General features: G+C 43.3%; 1 protein-coding gene across 6 annotated transcripts; it reads left to right on the plus strand.

Moving 5' to 3' along the window:
- Window positions 1-1,454: 1,454 nt before the first annotated feature.
- On the plus strand, window positions 1,455-18,623 carry pals1b (protein associated with LIN7 1, MAGUK p55 family member b). 6 transcript variants are annotated; one of them, XM_035617606.2, is made up of 15 exons: window positions 1,455-1,679; window positions 2,674-2,738; window positions 4,922-5,404; window positions 6,819-7,027; window positions 9,983-10,060; window positions 12,129-12,248; window positions 12,906-13,067; window positions 13,595-13,672; window positions 13,784-13,967; window positions 15,443-15,511; window positions 15,630-15,701; window positions 16,305-16,466; window positions 16,661-16,863; window positions 17,064-17,180; window positions 17,520-18,623. In XM_035617606.2, exons 3-15 carry the CDS (start codon window positions 5,077-5,079, stop codon window positions 17,694-17,696), a joined length of 1,959 nt encoding a protein of 652 aa, XP_035473499.2. In that variant the 5' UTR covers window positions 1,455-1,679; window positions 2,674-2,738; window positions 4,922-5,076; the 3' UTR covers window positions 17,697-18,623. The 6 variants fall into 6 exon arrangements, with proteins under 6 accessions (XP_035473499.2, XP_035473498.2, XP_035473502.2 ...); XM_035617605.2 differs by lacking the exon at window positions 2,674-2,738; XM_035617609.2 differs by lacking the exon at window positions 2,674-2,738 and having other exon boundaries at window positions 12,141-12,248.
- Window positions 18,624-18,670: the final 47 nt, after the last annotated feature.

Consider the following 18,670-nt stretch of genomic DNA (forward strand, 5'->3'; position numbering starts at 1 on the left):
AACCTAATGGAGAATGCAGCAGGGGGGAGAAAAAAAAGGCAGCTTCAGGCTTTGGCGGAGATATTTCTGAGGCGGCGTGAGATTAGACAGTTTCTGTTCTGCTCTGCGAGGTGAAATGACAGTGGATCCCATTAGCTGGCGAAGTTTAATAGCGTTGTGACAAGAACTTAGTTAAATTCTTCTTATGTTGAACGTGTATAAAATGTGTGGTATTTAAAGGGGATCAATGTGCAGATGATTGTAGGGAAGTAACTGCACATTCCTAATGCCCTCGAGCGCAATGCGCGTATGCTTATTAAAAGATACACTGACGGAGTTAGGAAGTTGCTCCATGAGTTTATAATTTTCCTAAGAGATACTTCAGCATCTTTCTGCCACAAGGTGGATTTGCGGCTGCAGGAGGACTCAGTCCTCATGTGGCCCCAGAGCTCCCTGCAGCATCTATAGGCCGGAAATACACAAATTGACAGTCATAATGGCCAGTTTCAAATTCAAATTACTGATACTAAATATAATCAACAAATCGTCATGTATTATTATAGACATGCTGCCCATGTGGTATCAGCTGTTTACATATGCATCGATGACTAGATTGGCACACAGTGGAGCGCATTTCTCCTCCAAGGTCGAACAATCCTACACATGATTGTCTAGCTGTGATAGTAAAAACATACAAGAAAAGGAAGTGGCCTAAATTATTTATTTTTCTTAATCCAACCCTTAATCCAAAAATTTGATGGGTTATTCCCAGGCACAGGCCCCATCCCTCAAATCGATTTAACAGTTTTTGTTTTTTATTACTTGTATTTATTTGTATAAATCTTTTATTATCTTTAAGTCTTAAAGTCAAACATTTTGAATTGCATTTCCTTTGATTGATTGATTGATTGACTGATTTATAAAAAAAATATTAATAATACATTTTATTTATAGAAAACTTTTCATTGCTAAAAGCAATCTCAAAGTGTTACAGCGTGAAAAAACAGATAAAAAAATAGGTTTAAAAAAAACATCGGTAAAAGAAAAAGTACAACATTTAGGCAAATGCTTGTTTATCATCACCTTTACATCTTTGAAGTATTGCCTGCAACTTTCCTAAACAAAAAAGGTGAAATATTTTTTTCAATCAATCCTGTTGGCATGTTTTATTTTCTCCATTAATGTAAATTTGCCAATATAAAAACAATTTTCTCAAAAGATATTGAACTTTTCGTCAAACTGATTTCTAAATCTAATAACGAAAAGTCAATGTAACATGTAGTTTTTTCAAAACCCTGGCTCTTCTCTTTTTACTACTGTCCTTCTACAACTGTGTCCTTGTCTTCTCTCTAATAAAGAATTTTAACAAAACAAAAAAAATAACTGCCTCGTCACATGCAACACGCGGCAGTGTGGTGTCTGACAGAGAGGGGGCGCTGCGGAGCCGCGAGTGTTGCCAGGGCGACGACTCAAAACACGCCGGGCGCGATGGACCCGAGTGTCCCGGAGGCGCCTGCTCAGAACTCACCGCTGCGGCTCAGCGCGGTCCCGTGAAGACCGAGGGGCAGACCCGCTGTGGTGGTGGTGTTGTTGTTGTTGTTGTTGTTGTTGTTGTACTTGAAGACAAAACAAACATTTCCCGCGTGTTGGAGCACAGAGGAATATATCAAAAGGTCCGTCGACTCGCGGTCTCTGACGTGGTGAGTACTCGGGACACTGGGACGGGACCGGCGACCGTTAGGAGCTACGCAGTTAGCGGGACCGGGCTACGAGGCTACGGTCCTGGCTACTGTTCTCACTGTAATAGGTCCGGTTTAAAAACAGCAAAGATCAATATGTGTGTGTGTGTGTGTGAGAGAGACAGGTTATTATGGTCTGGCCGACGTGTCGCGCTCGTTTCTACAGGCGAGAACACTCGAGATGAGCGACGACTCGGTACGTGTCGGTTCCTTCCGGTGTTGCCTCGAGTGTTTAAACTCCTCGGCCGTGACTGAATGAATTCATAAGACTGTCTTCCAACAGTGTTTGGACTGGAGCTGATTTCAGCCAGAGACGTTGGAGCCTCCAAACACACACACGCACACACACACACACACACACACACACACACACACACTTGACCCATCAGTGACGATAAGTGGCTTTTCAGTGTGTGTGTGACTAGTTCACATCCAAGTCTGGCTAATAACTACTTATTACTAATCTATAGGTGGGGTAATATTCACATAGTGGCGCTTTTGTGTGCTCATGTGCTGTATTTACCTTGTGTGTGTGTGTGTGTGTGTGTGTGTGTGTGTGTGTGTGTGTGTGCTATGACATGTGTGGGATATAATTCCACCCTCAGCTGGGATTATGTGATTAGTTATGAGGCAAAGCACTTAAACTATTCTAAAGAAAAGATGTGAGCGGCGACACAAAAGTACTAGTGATTGTTTTGTGTGTGTGTTTTTTTAAAAATTGTCTTCATACATCAGAATGATCATCTTATATGTGGGTCATCGTGCCCACGCCACAGCTCAACACAGTGCCTTGAGTGATAAGTTTGGTTTTGTCTGCATATTCAAAATTCAAAATGATACAAGAGGACTTTTATGGTCATACATACCGCTCAAAGCGCTTTACAGCGCTCCACGTCCGATGTAATGACGATATTCAAGTGCTATGTTTAACTCGTACATTCGGACTTAATTGTAGGTCAGAGTGAGAAGCGTGAAAGATGATGCTGAGGACACAGCTGTGGGAGGACGGAGGACATCAAGGTGTGACATCCTGGTTTGTTTCTGAAACTAATAATGTCATAAGTGAGGTCCCACTTATGACATTATTTTAGTATAGTAGTTTTGGAAACTTCTGAGATCCCTTTTGTTTCTCTGTCATAGTGTGTATCTCATACCAAATCCCTTTGAGTCTGTATTTTGTGTCACACGCTCTAATCTGTCATATGAACTTGATTGTCACGGTCTTAATTTGATTTCATATGGCAGGACTTCACCGTCTCCCTGAAGTTGCTCCACATATCTACCTAACTCGTTCCAAACATGTCCCATTGCCCTGTGTGTTTATGTCCCACGCCACGTCCCTCGGTGCCCCTTCCCAGCATCCCCTCTCAGTTGCAGCAGCCTCTTTGAGCCAGAGTAAAGCATGAGATCCCAGGCTTGATTAAGCCCACAGGAGCAGATGGCCCGCAGACAGTCTCTCTGCTGTCTGTCAGCCGGACGCCGCCGCCGCCGCCGCTCTAAACGGAGATAAATGTTCCTGCAGGGGAGGGGGTTTTGGAAGCTCGCACCAAGAGCCGGGCAGGGGATAGACCTGCCAGACGTAATTAGCTGTGGGAAGTAGGTAGAGGAGGGAGGGAGGGAGGGAGGGGGAGCGCTGGCTGCCATGTGGTGATAGGTGACGTGAAGTGTATGAGTGACCATATGATATGAGCCTTAGAGGCGTCTTTTCATAATTATCTGTGTTTATCCTTAAGGTACATGTTGTTGTTTTTTTTGTATTCATACAGAAAGTAAAGTGTCTCTAACTGGTTACTAGTTATATATAGTAGTTTTCACAAGCCTGCTTCTAGGAATTGTGTACAGACGTATGTTGCGAGCCTGCAATGTGTTTAAGACAAAGCAAGTGAGCGAAAGAGAGCCCTACCTAAGCCTCCACGTCGTATTTAAACAGAAGCTGATGTCATTAAGTGAAAGATGAAGACATGCTTATGTCTTTTCTAGATATATATTCTACTTTTTGCGCCTGCAAAAAACACTAACTCTTCACTCTTCTCCACAAACTTAACTTACAAACTCAAAATTCAGGCTACGAAATTTGCTAATCCAGATAAATGCACGTAGAGACCCTAAAAATAGACTATAAGCCACAGCAATCACAACACAGGCGGATCAGGTCGTTGTAGTAGTAGTAGTAGGTGTGTCATGTATCACATTCATCCAGTGCATTAATATTTAGGTGGCCATTCGGTATAACAGGCCACAGGTGGATGTTTTTGATCAAGCCGTCCATAAGGACGGGACAGTCCCGGTACAGGTGTACCCGAGCGAATTGCTGGATGAGGCTGAACTGAAGGGATTTGAGGTGACCGAGGCCAGGGAGCTTTCCAATGTCAGGAGTTAGATTAGCGGCGTGATAGACGAGAGGAGGTGGGCAGCAAATGTTGCTCGCCGATCAACAGGCGGCAGCGAGAAGGAAAACGTGGGTAAAATTACCGCGTTTGACGATGAAACCACTTGTTAGCATGACTGTGTTTGTAGAATACAAATACATTGGGGGAATTTAAGAACTTAAACGTGCAGAGGAAAATGTGTCTCTCACCAGATACCAAGGTTAAAGGTGCTGAATGAACTCTAAACTGATCTAAACACGTTGAGGGACTGTCGCAACTCTTAACAAGTTACTTTTGCTTAATTAACGTCAGAATTTATTATGCCATAGGGAGATAAGTGTTTAGCTAACTATTAATATTATTGAAACAAAATAACAGTTAAAGAATTTTTTTGTGGGGTTTTTTACATTAAAAATATATTTCTGTTGAATTGAAATGAGTTTGAATATTGGAACAAGATGAATGACTAATGACCAATATTCTTTGTGATGAAAAATAATTTTGTTATGATGTGATTGACAAAAATCTCTCATCCAAACATAGAACATACTTGTTCAAAAGCAGAATTTTGTAAACCAGGCTAGTTATTATATTTGTTATTAACTTCTGTTAATACTTTTCTAAGAATGAAATTAGTAAATTTGGGATTGTTTTATTATTATTTTTATACTCCCTACATTTTGTTCATTATTGTGCTGTGTTGTTTGTATTCTTTTTAAAAAAATGAAGTGTACATTCTTTTTAAACAAACAAGTTATTTTACAATTTAAAAACCTATATTAAAGTTAATATAAGAATGAATCAAACATTCAATTTTCACTTTTTGTATTTCAGGATGACGAGATCACAGAAGGTGCATTAAGGTCTACGTCCGCCACTGGTGTGCTATGGCCCCGGAGTTGAGCAGTCTCGGCACCGGAGCCTCGTAACGCTCACGCCGATCTCAGTAGACGCTGGGGTGGTTTCAGCTGTACACCGCTGCAGCAGGCATGATCACGTCCCACATGAACGGTTACGTGCAAGAGGCCTCTGGTCAGGCCAACTACCCGAGGGAGAGGGCCGTGGACTGTCCGGGGGAAGACCTCTGCCTCGTCAAACCGCCGCACTGCAGTGCCCAGATGGAGAGGATCCAGCACTACCAGGAGGAGCTGAGGAAGAGGCGAGAGGAAGACGGCAGGGGGAGGCACGACATCGACCCCAACGCTTCGCTGAGGCTCAAGAAGCTATCGCAGAACCCCAAGGTGGGGATTGACAATCCCACCTTCGAGGCAAAGGAGAACGCCACCTTAGACACATGCTACCATGATCCTGTAGCTGGTGAGTTGAGTTGTGTGTGGGGGGCAGGGGTTGTAAGGTCTCTGTGGGGTCAAGGAGGGTGGTAGGAGGAGGGGAGGTTACCAAGGAGAGGAGGAATGCAGATATCAGAGAAGAATAGGGAGTTGTGAGGGTTTACAAAAAATCTGATTGAAAAGAAAAGGAGTTAAAACAATGACCATTGAAGGGGCAGAGCAGAGGGCGGCAGTGGAGGAGGGGAAGCTGTTATAGTGGCTGTCTACCATTTCCTCTGACGACCGTCTTGGTCCCAAGTCTGGAGCGAGGAACAGAGCCCCTCAATCACCACGTTGGTTTGTTTGTGTGCACAAAATTATGTTATCTTATCAACAGAATTTCGGTTGAACTTACATGCAATTGTTGCTCTGGACATTTTCTGGAACTTTTCCCGCCAAACCCCAATTTCTGCAAAAATGTCCAAGTGAGAGCCCGTGTGAAAATTCAGCTGGGAAATCTGCAGAAACTTCCCAGTGAGCGAGTGGGCGTGTTGATAACGAAAACACTGCTTACCATGGCGGATTTATCGTCATGTCCTGCCTCCTGCATGTTCTTCTACTCAGACGCCACAGAATGTTCCTGTTGGTGTGAACGGGTCTGAGCCAAACTTGATTTTCCTGAGTTCATGTCTGAAAACAGCTTCATTGTGAGATGCTCTGGCAGTTTTCTGACTCAGAACCTGGAGAGATTCCATGATATTATTTGATACGGCTCCAGGGTGAACAAAAGCATTTGTTTACCTGGTTAGAGCAAAAATGTTAAAAGTTTATATATATGATAGTTTTGTATACAGAAAATTACACAAGACTCATACCTCCACAGTGATGTTGAACATAGGTCTGATAGTACTCAGCTTTTTACTATTGAAAGAAAAGGTAAACACATATTTCTGTGTGATTTCTGTACAGTTACCATAATTAGTAAACTGTTTAATCACTGATATAATTACAGCCTGTATGGATATCAACTCAAGCTTTAGGTATATCAACTATGAAGCTTGCTCTTCATAATCTTATTGATAATGAATATTACTTTAGAGTTCAGGTTGTATTAACTCTACATAACTATTAACTATTCATAAAACAATCCCTGAAATGTCATACACCAGTACATCGATATTTTTTCATTTTATTTTGATCGTCAACAACTAGCTTTTTATTTATTCAATATTCAAATGTCTGAATTTATAATACAAAATGACTTTCTCTCAGAAAAACATGGTTTCTAATAACAGCAGACAACTTGCTCCCTATATTCATAGACCGAGGTTGTGTACAACATGAGATGACAACAACAATAAACAAGTATATGACTATATTCAGAGAACATTAAAACTGGCAGATGGTCAATAAGCCCTGTCATCTTAGAGGAGTAAAACATTTCCTCTCTCTCACTCTCTCAGAACTGGAGGAGCTGCTGCTGACTCTGAAGTGGATGCAGCAGTGCCTGACCGACGCACAGAGCCAGCAGGACGTGGAGCTGATAACGCAGCTCCTTGCCAAGGAGGACTTCAAGAATGCCTTCACCATCTACAGCGTTGTTTCCCTGCAGATGAGCAGAGTCGCCCCCACCTCACCGCTCACGGCACAGGCACAGGACCTCTGCCTGGAGGTACACACAGAGAAAATCATGTGGAAGCACTTTGACCTTGTTTGCATCAAAAGTTAATCAAAAGTTAAGGAAATATTGAATTGGTACTTGGGTCATATAGTTTTGTTAATGTGGTATAAGTGTCCACAGCTCCTGGAGAATCTGAATCAGGAAGAACAGGCCGTCATCTACCCAGAATAATGAGTAATATTTAGATATTTTTAATCTCCTGGGACTAGATCATGAGACTAGCAGGAGGCAGTCTGTGCAGAAAAGGGAAAAGATTTTATTTGCCAAATTTGTAGTTGGGACCCTGTGAAGCTCATATTTAGAAAAGAGCAGCTCTGTGTGAGTGAAGAGAAAACTCAGTGAAGCATGAACTGAACCTTTGCCGGTAGAAATTATTAATTCAGTGAAAGTAAGAAAGATTTGAATTCATAGGATCCATCCAAGAGATGGGTCAAGTGAAAAAAGACAGGAAGGAATAATTAAGTTTGAGAGGTTGGGTGTAAAGTGGATCAGATGATTAGTAGATGATTTTAGACAGAGAAAGAGGAACAAGGCGTCAAACAAAATGTAAATAAGGGATTTTGCTGTTGTATTAGTTTGCAACATGCATAATTTCTAGATCTCGACTGATATGGATTTTTGGGGGCCGACGCCGATTTCTATATTTGGGAGTACAAGATTCCTGATTCCGATACATCGGCGGATCGACAAATATTTATTTTACATAAAATGTAAACATAAATGCCCATTTAAAGGCTCAAATCAGTTGGCCGATAATATCGGTCAGGCTCTTAAAATATCAGCCGATACTGATATGTCTGTGATATTATTGGCCAACCGATATATCGCCGGGCTCTAGTAATTTCCCCGTCCACCAGTAGATGTTTTCCTCTCTGCACCGTCTGCTGGGCCCCGGTGCAGAGAGTGACACGAGAGCAAAAGAAAAAATCATTTTCAGTTACTCAGGTTTGAGTAGGTGGGGAATTTGCCACAGCTGACATCCCCGCTGACAGAAACACAAGCCTAGTCGCTCTCTACCCCGACGCAAAGCGACAGTAATTGACTTGTATCCCAGGCAGAGCTGAGCTGCTGCACGCTGAGAAACTCGAACGCAGCCTGTCACACTGAGCGCCCCCCCCCCCCCCCCCCCCCCCCCCCCCCCTCGTGAAAAAAGACATGGAACCTGTGATGTGGTTTAGGTAGACGCTGTTGACATCCATGACAAACTACTCCCACAATAGGCACTTGATTAGGATTAGTGTCAACTTTTGATGCTCGTAACATGAAAGAATGTAATACGGGCTTTTCAGCAGCAGTCAGACTGGAGCTGATGGCTAGATGTGTAAGATTCAACCTTTTTTTTTTGGATGAAATCAGCTGCTGTCAGCACTGACACAATTCCATTATTTACAGTCGTGGTTTTAACATACACACACACACACTGTACTTTGTCTTTCTAGATACAGGAGAATCAGTGTGTGCGGACGACTCCCGAAGCGCTTAACGACATATAACAGTTTGAGCCGCAGTGTGTTTAAACTGAGTGGCTGTGCTGTGTGACACTCAGATTGGCCTTTGGGCAAACTAATCTCCCCAGCAGCCCCTCGGTGCTGAGTGCTGCTGCCGCACACCGCAGGAAGGTAGGCCAGGATCTGGGCGGCCAGAAAAAGAAACCCCAGCGGCTTACGAAGCGGCGTGGCTCCGAAGGCACCGCAACCGCGAGGTGGGGGGAGGGGGCGGGGGAGGGAAGTGCGTCACCTTGTTAGCGAGAGCTTCGATTAGTGTAACGGATGACCTAACCTCTGAACAGGAGATGAAGAGGGAGAGGGACATGCATAACTGTCACAATTCAGACACAAACAATGGCGTTCCCCACCAAACGACAACAGAGGAACTAAATGATTAATGTGTCAAGAAGAGAGGAATAAGGAATAAAGGAATAAAAATGGAGCAGAGTAGAAAGCCAGCGAAGGCGTGGAGTAGAAGTGTAGCGTGTTGTAGTTCAGGCAGACGCTTTCCAAGTTTGTGCTTGTTAAATGTAGTTAAATACAACGGTGACACGGTGAGAATGATCCCGTTGCCGATTTAGTTTTACCTTTTTTTTTCTTTTCTTTTTTTCTTGCTGCATAACAGCCGCCAGCACATAACAAGATGTTTTACAGACGAGTGAATATAGAGAACTTCTCTGTCTGGAATGTGAAACACCACTGTGAGTTACCAGTGTGTCAAGTAACAACACAACAAATGCTAAACACATTGTCTTGACAAAGGTATTGAGACCAAGCAAGCAGAACATGTTACGTTACATCCAAAGATGACATTGGTTGGTAAAAGATTAATGGAATTATCTATTATTATAAGTATTGTACAAGTTGTAAAAATCATTCTGGGATGAGTGTGGGGGGCTAAAGGAAAGGTTCCCGTTTGTAAGCCACTCGTGAAGACTTAGGATGTCTTATGTTTGGAATATCTCGTCTATGAATGGAAGATAACATGTGTAAAGAGCTGGCAGTCTGCCCTCAGGTTTGCACCAGAGCGTTAAGGTCCTTGAGTGACCAAAATCCTCGGAGGAGCATTAATGTATTCATCAAATATCACGATTCATTGCCTTTCAGATGTTGGTGTAAAGTTGGAGATTTCAGCCAAAGCGGCAGAATTTTAATTAGAAACTATTTGAAAATAAAACCTGCTTCATCTACTCTTTGAAAATGCTTATATGGTTTGAAGAAGGAGCATGGAACAAGCAGCATGGCTTTGACTCTAATCTGAGTTAATCTGAACCTTTAGACTCAAGATTTGACATTTTGTATTGTAGTTTTTAATCATACTAAATGTAATCCAGTTGGGTTCAAGTTTCTAAATTGGTAATACACTCTTTATATTCGTCTATACTCTCCCTCTGTTCGTGACGGTCGTACAGTTCTCCTCACCACAGTGCTGTGTTTGTGTGTGGTTGTTTCCGTACAGGTGCACAGGATCCTGCAGTCCAGCCAACAGCGGGAGGGTTTGGAGCTCAGCACTCTGCTCACAAATCCCCATCTGCAGGTCAGAGATTAGTATGCCCGCCCGACTGTGACTTTTCATATCTCCCCTTGACCCCGCCGCGTGATTATAATGTAGCACCGGCGAGGCTCAGCAGGGTCCCCAGAGCCTCGTAGAGCCACAACTCATTTATTTTGATACGCTCATAATTTGAAAACTGGAAATGATTCCAAAGACTGCACTATCACAGGTCAGGGTCAGGGTGTAGGAGACGACGTGCACATATTCTATCAGAGGAGTAGAATTGGACTCGTCACGATTCCAGCTCAAAGATGACCGGAGGAAAGTTTCGCCTTTGCCACATTGTAACTTGATTAGAATGCAGAGCAAATGACCGTTTGCTCCATTGAAATGCAGTTACTGTACCTGGAGCCACTTCGTGACTCGGAGGTCATGCCCCCTTGAGCTGGCTGGAATTTTATTTTTTTTACTCAAGGACACTTGTTCAGGGCCGACGCTTGTTTTACAAATTACATCCTTTACAACTATTTCCTTTTATCCCTTATCATCGGCGTCAGCTATTATTTTAGGCTGTGCCAAAGTCAAACTTTTTCAAGGTGGGCAAGTGTTTTGCTTTCGAAAATTAATCTGGTTGGTCCCAAGAAAAGGCCATTATGCAAATGAGGCTGTGATGTGGGTCACCTCTCGTGGTAATGAAAACGTGTGAGTGGTTAATTCTTCGCGGCAGAGTGCTCGTCAGTTTCCTTTAAATACATTTTTTCCAAGAGGGCCGGTGTTGTGTGTTTGTGTTGAACACAGCCGGCAGCAGTGTAGCGGTTTACAGTTTCTCTTTATCGATACACAGTAGTTCCGATTGATGACGGTCATATTTATGTTGGCTTGGGTCTTAAGTTTTACTCTTACGGGTGAAATCGTCGTTCTCCAGGCAAAGTGAGTTCTCCTCAATGTGGAACGTAGGATGGTGTCAGACATCTCGCAAGATTTACGAGGTTGACCTGCGATCCAAAAATGATCTAATGTGTCATTTAATGGATGAATTTTTGGAAGTGAGAAATATTTGAACAGTGGACTGTCCTGACCTTTCCCCACTGAAAAATGATCTGACGGGTTTTAGACTATGAAAATGTTGGATGAGGCTACGTAAGTAATCATTTGCAAAGAGGAAAAAAATATCCTGCCTGAAACTATTAATTTTGTACTTGTTAGGGGTCGACCGATATGGCTTTTTCAGGGCCGATACCGATTCAGATTATTACCAAAGTATACCAAGCATATTATTGCCAAAGTAGCACATTTGAAATGGGGGGGGGTCCCGATGTTTGACCCATGTGAACGACCACTGGCCTGTTGACCCCTCCGCCCAGCACAAAACGTGTAGCCAGCAGGTCGCAGTGAGATGTGATGTGAGCCGAACCTTGTGGCGCATGAAAGTTGAACAGATTTATATTTGTTTCTCTGCAGAGAAGCGGAGGATCACATGAGTCACCAGGTGTGTGTGTGTGTGTGTGTTTCTGTGTGTGTGTGTGTGTGTGTGTGTGGAAAAGGAGTGTTTCCTTCCTCAAGATGAGCATTTTTACTGGGACACATTATCCTCACGAGCCAAACGTGTTTGATGATTGATGGCGGTGGATCCTGACTCCTAACTGCAGGGAGAGATTAAGACGGATTGTGCGAACGCCAAAGCTTAGCCCGGCCTCCGGTCTCTCAGGTCCATCCCCCCACCCCTCCCTGCCGCAGCACAGAGAAACTAATGTGGACTGACGGTTATTAATTAAGCGGTGCGGAGCGCTTGTCATATTAAATGAAGTGAAGGAACGGTCTCTGTATTATTCCTGGCTTGGAGGTGGCTCTGCTGACTGCTCTTGTTAAGAAAGATCGGCGGTAGTAGCAGGTGCTAAGGAAACTTTGGCATCATTGAACAACACACACATAAAGACAGTTTGACTGAAACTACCAGATCTATGATCAGTTACCAACCATTACCTCACACTGCCTCTTCCATTATTTTTGTTTTGTTTTGTCTGTCTTTGTTTCTGTCTGTCATGTGTTTGTAAAAACATTTCTGTATGTACGTGCTGTTCGTCTCTATGTGTTTTGTTTTATGTGGCAGGCGCTGATGCAGGCCCACGACACTGTGGCGGTGCAGGACCTGGCCGAGGAAAGCGTGGCGCAGTACCTCGGAGAGACGGTGAAACTCGTGCGGTTAGAGAAGACCCGCGACACTCCGCTGGTGAGACGCCGCCGTTTAGTCCCTTTATTTTTCAGACGCTTGTTTTTCTACCGTGTCTGCATTCGTCGCTCTGCATTTTCTCACAGTCTCTCTTGTGAAAGTTGTAAATCAGAATTACAGAAGGCAAAAGCAAAGCATGAGAAACAAACAAACAAACAATTTCAAATCTAAAATTTCACCCAACTGTCTCATTGAGTTATCTAAATAGAACATGAACAAAATAACTATGAAGGATGATTGAATCATTGAGATATATATATATATATATATACATATATGGGTGTTGAGCATCATTCAGTATTGCATTTTGGGAGTTTTTGTGCATTGTGTGTAAGTCTGAGTTTGCTCTGGCTCTCACATTTATCACCTGGGTGTGTCACTCGGTTTACCCACAAATCAACAGGGCAGCAAACTGCCTGTCAGTTTGAGTTCCAGCCATCCAACTGGAAAAGAGTTTAAAAGACACAAAACTTTTTCACAGCATGTGACACGTTTCTTTGTATTCAAGCCTCTCGCCTTGCTGTTAGAACTGCACCTATACCTGCATCTCAGTTCAGTGTCTTTTTACAGTCAATTACACGTTTGTAATCCAGTGTTGCTTGTTTTGAAAGATTATCTACTGTGTATAAACAATCCATTTGTGTGTCTGGCCGTCAGGGTGCGACGGTACGTAACGACATGGACAGCGTGGTGGTGAGTCGCGTGGTGAAAGGCGGAGCGGCGGAGCGGAGCGGCCTCCTCAGCGAGGGAGACGAGATCCTGGAGATCAACGGGATTCCCATGCGCGGGAAACACGTCAATGAAGTCCACGACTTACTGGTGAGGGGCCGGGGGGGTTCGTCCAGATGGTGTCCGCAAACTTCCAGCGCTTTTTAATTTTCATTTACAGTAATCTATCGGAATTTCACAGGAGTAGTTGTAGAGAATCTAAAGGTGCTTGAAGTGTCTTGAAATCTATTTTGGTCTTAGGTTGACCACCTATTTGTCCTTGGTTGGCAAAATTATGTTTCACACACAGTTGTAATTCTGTAATTGTTGTAATTCTCATTACATTTCTCCTTTCTTACACTGTTGGCAGACAAAATCAAAAACAAAATTCTATCAAATGAAGATACAAAGTTTGTCTTTCGGAGTTTTGGATATACAAATGTTTGAAATTGTGTAGTAAAGAAAAGTATCACCTGAATAGACGCTCTCTATATATATACGTCCACCTGCATTTGCAATAAAAATGTCGCTTAAAGTTTGAGCCCCCAGGTAAATACGATCAGTTAAAAATACTCTTCTTTGGAAATATTATTCTCTGTCATGTTTAATTCATCGCATCTCTTCCTTTTCTCCATCAGCAACAAATGCAGGGCACTCTGACCTTCCTCCTCATCCCGAGCTCTCAGATTAAACCTGCCCCGCACAGACAGACTGTGGTAAGTCTCTAATGATGTGTGTATGTGTGCACGTGTGTGTGTGTGTGTGTGTGTGAACGCCTGTCTGCATGCACGCAGCCCCAACCTTGAAGTTGTACACCTTGTCCTCAGATGCACGTGCGAGCCTACTTTGACTACGACCCCTCCGACGATCCCTTTGTGCCGTGTCGGGAGCTGGGCCTGTCCTTCCACAAGGGAGACATCCTCCACGTCATCAGCCAGGACGACCCCAACTGGTGGCAGGCCTACAGGGACGGGGACGAGGACAACCAGCCCCTGGCTGGACTCGTTCCAGGTAGGGATCACACTGGGGCTGAATATCAATATTTAATGTGCCGCTTCAATTGCAAGGACATAACATATACCAATGCAAAAAAAGACCTGAAAAGACAAGTATGGAAAAATGTATAATTATGTATGTGAGTCGTGACATATACATAAGGGCGACATGGCTCAGAAAGGTTGAGCGGTCTTCCCCCCACAGAGGTTACAAGATCATTTCTAGGGGTCGGCAGATGGTTGTGGAGAAGAAAAAATATATATATATTCAACATCAAATGACACATTTTAGACTGGGAATTGTTTTACATTGAATTGTCTGTACTAGCGATAAGATCTGCTTTAGAGTGGATGTTATTGAGTGTGTTCGTGAGAGTAACACATGAGTAAGTGCTTGTACAAAACTAAAAACTACAAAAACCTATTCTGTGAAATGGGCTTCATGCGACACAGAGGAAGAGAGAGAAAAAATCACAGGACGCATCACATTCCTTACAACCTTGCTCTTGAATATTTTATTACATATTTGAATCATAAGGTCAAAAAATGTCACGTTACAAACTACACTGCAGAGAAGCATCTGACACATCCTCTGCTTCTCCATCTGATCAGACGGGAGCTGCATTACGCACTCGTGGTGCCGCCGGCGACTCAAAGTTCCTGGTTCTTCCAGAGATTTGAGTGATTGACTTACCATAAGATACGGAGCAGGATACTACAACGGACTGTTTGAACTTTATTAAAACTGGAGTACGTTGATGCCAAAATATTATACATACAGTTGCATTTTGCCTGTTTGGTGTTTTAAATTGGAGTTGCATGCAAACAATTGCTGTGGGAATAAACATCAGAGGATGTAGTGGAACCGGCACAGGGCTGAACTGTCAGAAAAATATCTATGTCAATGTTAAATAATCTGTAGTATATGAAGCATACTCATGTGCATGACAGTAACTAAATGGCTTATGTCTTCTAAAAAAAATATTAGTAAGTAAAATCTATCAGCTCACGTTAAAACAAATTAACCACACGGGACAACTTCTCAGGATAGTTTCCCTGGTTAGTTATTTATTCCATCCCCGGTGGTGCATGGGGTAAAAACGGTCACAGAAAAAGAAGCACCTGTAACAGTCGTCTGTGACTAAAAGCTAACCTGGCACTACGTAAACAGTCCTGGCAGGTAAACTCCACCCATCTGGCAAGTAGATTAAAAGAAACACTTAGGAATGATTTGGCGATTACTCTCTGACCCAGGCCTGTTGTGGCTGGAGGAGGATGAGGGCTAAGCACTGGAAATGTAAAGCAGGACATCTTTTCTGGAAAATCCAAGAAGAGTATGAAAAACATGTGTAGGACTTTATCCATCAGCTATCATGTGAGACGTTTGGGTCAAATGCCTTTTTTTAAATGACTTAAACGGATAGTACACCAGTACCTGCCGTATATGTGTAGTGTTGGGTCGTTGACTTGTTTCCATCTGTCTTATCTCAGGGAAAAGCTTCCAGCAACAGAGAGAGACCTTGAAGAAAACCATAACAGACCAGAGTCGAGAGCAGCAAGGTGAACCGATTGTGTTTGTTTAGAAACAGAACTGAAATCATTTACATTTGCAAGTGTCTTCTGGGGGTAAAAGTGAGAAGATAATCCACCTTTTGACGGCTAAATCTTTTCACTCCAGGGAAACTGTGGTATGCAAAGAAGAGCAAGAAACCAAAGAAGAAGAACACGTCGAACTTGAGCAAAAACACTGGTAAGACTTTTACTTTTTTCATTCTCGTCAGCAGCTTAACAAACGAAGAATGTGCCTCTGTCTTCTTCAACAATACCACTGAGATGCTACACACCTAATCCGACAAACACCGTCTCTCCCACTGTCTCTCCTCATTCACGACTTACTAAGTGTCCACACACTGTCAGTATTAAACCTCGACTTGTTTGCCGGAGTTGTCACGTCTCGTCACTGCCACCGCGGCTTGTCCAGACTCGGCGTGTCACGGGACAGATTAGTCGCGTCTTTCGCAGACGGCATCCGAGGGAGGCACCTGCAGGTGCCCAGCAGGTGCCTAAACGGTTTGGACGGACCTGTAGTGTTTTGATTGGTTCACGTATAGACACACACACACACACACTGATAGTAAAGGACTGTGTGTGTGAAGGAATGTGTGAATCAGGATGTTGCCGTGTGAAAAAAAAGATCACACAAATAACAACATCCTAGAGTGAAATTTTAATAGCTCTCTAAATCCTCTTTTCCCGCCTCCACGGGCTAAAGGTCAGAGTTAGTTATGGAAGAACCGCAGGGGATTTGGTCAGGGTTGTTCCATTAATCTCTCTCCCCCAACTGTCTCCTCAGACTACGACGACATCCTGACCTACGAGGAGATGTCCCTCTATCACCAGCCCGCCAACCGCAAACGCCCCATCGCCCTGATTGGTCCGACGAACAGCGGCCACGACGAGCTGCGGCGGCGGCTTCTCTCCATCGAGCCGGAGAAGTTTGCTGTCGCCGTGCCACGTAAGTCCGGGGACATGGCAGCGTTAAATGCACTACCATTTTGGTTTTTTCTCTTGCTTTCAAATGATCAACAAACGTGTGCGATTCAGTAAGAAAATCTAATTAACATCAGTGTTTGTTCATTTTTTTATTTTAACGTGGCATTTATACATGAATAAATATCCAGATAAACTGTTCCCCCCATTGACTCATAGACACCACCAGAACCCCGAGGATACACGAACGAATCGGGCGCGAGTACCATTTTGTGGGTCGAGTCGCCTTCGAAACCGACCTGGCGGCGGGGAAGTTCATCGAGTCGGGGGAGTACGAGAAGAACCTGTACGGCACGAGCACCGACTCCATCCGACACATCGTCAACTCCGGACGCATCTGCTTGCTGTGCCTGCACACGAGGGTATGAGACCTGTTACTGTTTCTATCCACCGTATTCACTGCAACGCCCATTTTTATCCCTCATCCATGCCCTTCACCGTCATGGCATGACAAGAACTTAATTACGTGTTTTCATATACTAAACATTAGCTTAGAACATCCTGTTTATTCCTTTTGTTTTATTTCATTCACTCTTACATCCTTGTTCCTCCCCTCGTTTAGTCACTGCAAGTGTTGAGGTCCTCCAACCTCAAGCCCTTTGTCATCTTCATCGCGCCTCCTTCTCAGGAACGACTACGCACCCTGCTGGCCATAGAGGGGAAAACACCAAAGGTACAGGTATTTCACTCTCAAGTTAATATTTAAAGTAAAATTAAGAATTTAAGATTCATCACACCAAAGGAAGGAATTTATAATGAAAGCCTTCTTTAAATTTGGGCACGATGCTTAACATGCAGACTGGTTTCAACCTCACTGGCTCTTTATTTAGGTTGGAAACAGCAAAAACAAGATAGATAGGCAAAACACAGAAAATAAGCAATATCACACCACATCATGAAATGAACAACAGATATAGAGATCACAACGATCATATCAAAATATTAATATCGTAAAGAGAAACAAGCATGTAAGATTCATGTCCAGTTTCCTCTCTGGCGTCTCGTTTCCGGTGCGCAGCCGGAGGAGCTGAAGGAGGTCATCGAGAAGGCCCGGGAGATGGAGCACAACTTCGGTCACTTCTTCGACGCGACCATAGTGAACATGGATCCGGAGCAGGCTTTCCACGAGCTGCGCAGGCTCATCGACAAGCTGGACACTGAGCCCCAGTGGGTGCCCACCTCCTGGCTGTGCTAAGAGGTCACAGGTCACAGGGGCGAGAACGAGGTAAACAGAAGAGCAAGAATGTGTGTGTGTGTGTGTGTGTGTGTGTGTGTGTGTGTGTGTGTGTGTGTGTGTGTGTGTGTGTGTGTGTGTGTGTGTGTGTGTGTGTGTGTGTGTGTGTTTTCCCCGACGACTGAAAAATCGAGGACAACGAAGGTCAATGTGGTGAAGAAGAAAAAGAAGATGTTTACAGTTGGATTGTCACTTGCACACATCCTCTTTGGAGACGAGGTTGATTGACCGACATGTTGCAGGGACGGACTCCAGATGTTTGTTTTTGTTGGTGTGTGTGCGTGTGTATTTGTGTTTTTCTTCTGCTTTAATAAGGTCCTTTGTTTTCACAGTTTTATGCAAAGTCGTTTATTTAACGAATAGAAATATTTCTATTTCACTCTCAATAGTAATTTATAATTGTAAATATATGTTTTCTAGACAAAAATATTCTATTGTTACATTTTGTGTGTGTGACATATCAGACGGCTGCTCTCGACTGAGAAAGCAGTTATTAAAAACAACGATCTGCTGAGGTACCACTCAGAAGAGAAGCACTTGTGCTCAAAGTAACGTCTTCCATTCAGAAACATGACAGAACCTGCTGTAACCTCCACAGTTCTACACCAATATCAGTATTTATGTTTTTTTTTCGTCTCATGTCTCATGTCTCACTGTAATAACAGACCTCAGATCTAAAGTTTCCTCTTGCTGGCGTCATTACAATCGATGCTGAAAAGTACGGAGGTTTTTTCTTTCTTTCCTTTTTTCTACCAGTATTGTATGGAACCAAAACATCCCATCACCTGGTGAAACTCCTTACAAATACTGTATATCTCTTCTTTGCAGGGTTCTTTTGAAATCATAAAGCACAATTCTGTGTGTTAATAAAATTTAATCGGATACATATGTGAACATGTGATGTACGTATTTGTATGCGCTGCTTTATTCCATCT

This window comes from Scophthalmus maximus, chromosome 18 (assembly GCF_022379125.1).
Source record: "Scophthalmus maximus strain ysfricsl-2021 chromosome 18, ASM2237912v1, whole genome shotgun sequence".
NCBI classification, from domain to species: domain Eukaryota; kingdom Metazoa; phylum Chordata; class Actinopteri; order Pleuronectiformes; family Scophthalmidae; genus Scophthalmus; species Scophthalmus maximus.